The sequence below is a fragment of the Lactuca sativa genome, chromosome 5, assembly GCF_002870075.4.
Source record: "Lactuca sativa cultivar Salinas chromosome 5, Lsat_Salinas_v11, whole genome shotgun sequence".
NCBI lineage: Eukaryota > Viridiplantae > Streptophyta > Magnoliopsida > Asterales > Asteraceae > Lactuca > Lactuca sativa.
Window position 1 is genome coordinate 329737124 of NC_056627.2, and position 3287 is coordinate 329740410.

General features: G+C 31.6%; 1 protein-coding gene across 1 annotated transcript; it reads left to right on the top strand.

Annotated features, from left to right (window-relative positions):
• The first annotated feature begins 1391 nt into the window (after positions 1 to 1391).
• On the top strand, positions 1392 to 1895 carry LOC111920577 (cytosolic sulfotransferase 13). The gene has a single exon (XM_023916159.3). The coding sequence runs from the start codon at positions 1392 to 1394 to the stop codon at positions 1893 to 1895; it is 504 nt and encodes a 167-aa protein (XP_023771927.1).
• Positions 1896 to 3287: the final 1392 nt, after the last annotated feature.

A 3287-nucleotide genomic window follows, 5' to 3' on the forward strand; every position in this document is an offset into this window, starting at 1 on the left:
AGCTTTCTATCTAATATGATTACTACACATATACATTAATACATAGGCCAGAAGTTTTGTCCCTTTGAAACAATATGCTCTGTGATAGAAGCCAATTAATTATGGATGACTAATCCCCTTTAGAAATATAGATAGGAGAGATATTCGAGAAACACAATTGAAACCAATTTCTTACTTCATTCATAACGTCAAAAATGATTACAGTGAACTAAATAGGGCTTTTGACTTAAAAGTCCTTAAGTTTGTCAGATTTTGCTGGTTTTGTTCCTATGACGATTTTTTGTTCGTTAATGTCCAAAATTTTTCAAGTTTTTTTTTTTCATTTTTGCCCTTGCTACCTATAATAGAAGGTGTCTAGGGACAAAACCGACAAAATATAACAAACTTAAGGACTTTAATGTCAAATTTCGAAAACATACTTAGGATAAAAACATATAAGATTTATAAACTTGAGAGTTTTTTTGCAAACTTGAAAAATATACTTAGGGTAAAAACATCAAAGATTTGTAAAAAGGACAAAAGTGAAAAAAAACTTGATAAATTTTAGACATTAACGAACAAAAAATTGTCATAGGGACAAAACCAACAAGACCTCACAAACTTAAGGATTTTTATGTCAAAAGCCCAATTAAATATACATGCAATGACTACTCAAAGAAGTAGGAGAGAACTAAGGGAAATGGTGGCCTAGTACTACTTAGTGGGAAACAACATGCTAGTAAATAAAATAAGCAAATAACAATTGAAATTATTTTGTTTGATTAAGTCATGCACATGGACTAAATAGCATAATTAATATACTACCAACACAAGTACGTATCACTCTGCAATGAATTTGAATTGCATGCCACCAACATATTCCTACTCTGATCAGACATCTGATGCATGTGATTAGGGCATCCATCTGCATCTAGCTAATCACATGCCAAAATTTGACTAATCAAAAGGTTTATGTGTAGCTGTTAAATAAACACTGTCTTGTGGAATCTGAGTTATTATTATATAAACGAGAAAAAAAAAAGACCATGTGCTTTTTAAGACAGCTTAGATTTAAATCAAAAAGCATTGGCTGGTTGGAAAAATATAAAACTGTTATAAACTGAAACATGACTCGCGTTCCTCTTAAATATTCCCAGAAAATTAAAAGTGAGTCTAATCAAATATTAAGCCTCAAGACGTCTCCAAAGTAGCCTTTGCGTCTGTGTATTCATTTCACTCCATAGGGATAATCGATTCATAAAATCCTTCAAATGTCAATCCCCGATACCTTACACTGCGTTACATAAAATCCTACTTATATCCATGCAAATACACCACGTCTCTTTTCTACCCATATACCTTACACTGCGTTACCTCAATCCATTCTTGGTTCTGGTTGTCGTTTAGTTTATATGTGTAGAAACCCTAAAGATGTTTTGGTCTCTTGGTTTCACTTTGCAAACAAGTTGAATGATAAATCTCGTGTCCAAATGACCATTGATGAGCTGTTTGAGGTGTATAGTAAAGGTTTGATGCCATATGGACCTTACTGGGATCACGTGAAAGAGTATCATAAGATGAGTTCTGAACATCCGACAAGGATTCTATTTTTAACATACGAGGACATGAGAAAAGATACTGCAAATAAAGTGAAGCGTCTGGCAGAGTTCTTGGGCTACCCTTTTACAGAGGAAGAAGAGGCCAAGGGTAAGGTGGAAGAGATCGTGAAGCTATGTAGTTTTGCAAATTTGAAGGAGGTTAATAAGCATGGGGATTTCCGTAAGGGTGTTCCTAATAACACTTTCTTTAGGGAAGGGAAAGTTGGAGGATGGAACAGCGATCTTACAACTGAAATGAGCCAGATTTTGGATGACATTACCAAAGCAAAGTTCCATGGTTTGGATATTTCATTCTAATCGTGCTTGTGAGTCTGTGACAAATGCAAAGCATAAATCTGCAGCCTTTATTACTCTTTCAAAAAAAAAATTCAGTTTCAAGTGTGTTTTAATTAGGATTGATCTAAATAAATCTTATTTAGTAAAGGCTATTGAATTTAATAAATTAATGAATTGTGTTGCTATTTATTCAAGCTTATAAATCCACAGCGGAGAATAGAATACTATCTTCAAACTCATCGTGTGTACCATTTGATTGAGATGACAAATTAAAAGATTGAAAATTTTAATTATCTGGTCGGATTATTAATAATACCATATAAATATTTTTCCATTTATTTTTTTCATGACCATGAGAAAAAAAAATGTTTCTTACTTTTTTTTTTTTTTCAAATCTTGATAGTTACAAACTCATCGTCAACAATCAACATAATAAACCAAATTTAACAAATTATAAACAAACAAGTTTTACATAATAATAATAATAATAATAATAATAATAATAATAATAATGATGATTAAGTCTAATGATTAACAAATAATAATTATGATTATTATACATATTATAATCCAATCATGAATATAACAAAAAATTTAAAAGACAATAACAATTATAGCTATTTAAAATATTTTAATACAAATCATGAATATAACAACAAATTAAAATTTTACTAATTAAGTAATTATTTTACAATTACTTGCATATATAGCATTGCTAGAAAAAGAGGTGTCAGCGACGGAATTAGCAATGAAAAAAATCCCTAGCTAATTAGCGACACACTTGCTAGGGTTCAGCGATCAAAGTTATATTAATGTGCAATACTAAATTTCAGATTTGGTTGATTCAATGGATTCTTTTCATCCGGGAAAAATCGATCATTGAGTTTTTAATTCCCTTCCAGTTATTTGGCTCAACTTTTTGTTTCCCTCCCATTTATTTCGTTCCCCCTATTCATCTATCCCAAATTGACACCCTGTTGAATTGAAGATTTGTTCAAGGGTTGCGTCTTTGGGCTCGGCTATTTGTTTATTTAATTTGTATTCCGGTTTGGGCCTGTCCAACCGAGAGCCCATTATGTTTATTATATAAGTATATGCTTGCATGCATATTAGGTTAATGATTTAACGATTGATCTAGAACATAACGATAGGATTTACAGATTTCTTTGATCGTTCTTGTAAACCTACCAATCCTCTACAGTTGATGTTCTTAGTCGAGCTCTTCTGAGGATTTTGTTTTAATCATACGACACGTTTGATTCACTTTTCCCTTGTTCTTATTTTCGTGTTCTTGCTGTTTTATATTTACTTACCTGTTTAAGATCTAATCGATCTTCAAGATTAAGTTTTAATCTCATCAATTGGTATCAGAGCAGGAGGCTGTGTAATCGATACACATCTTTTCTGTGAAAA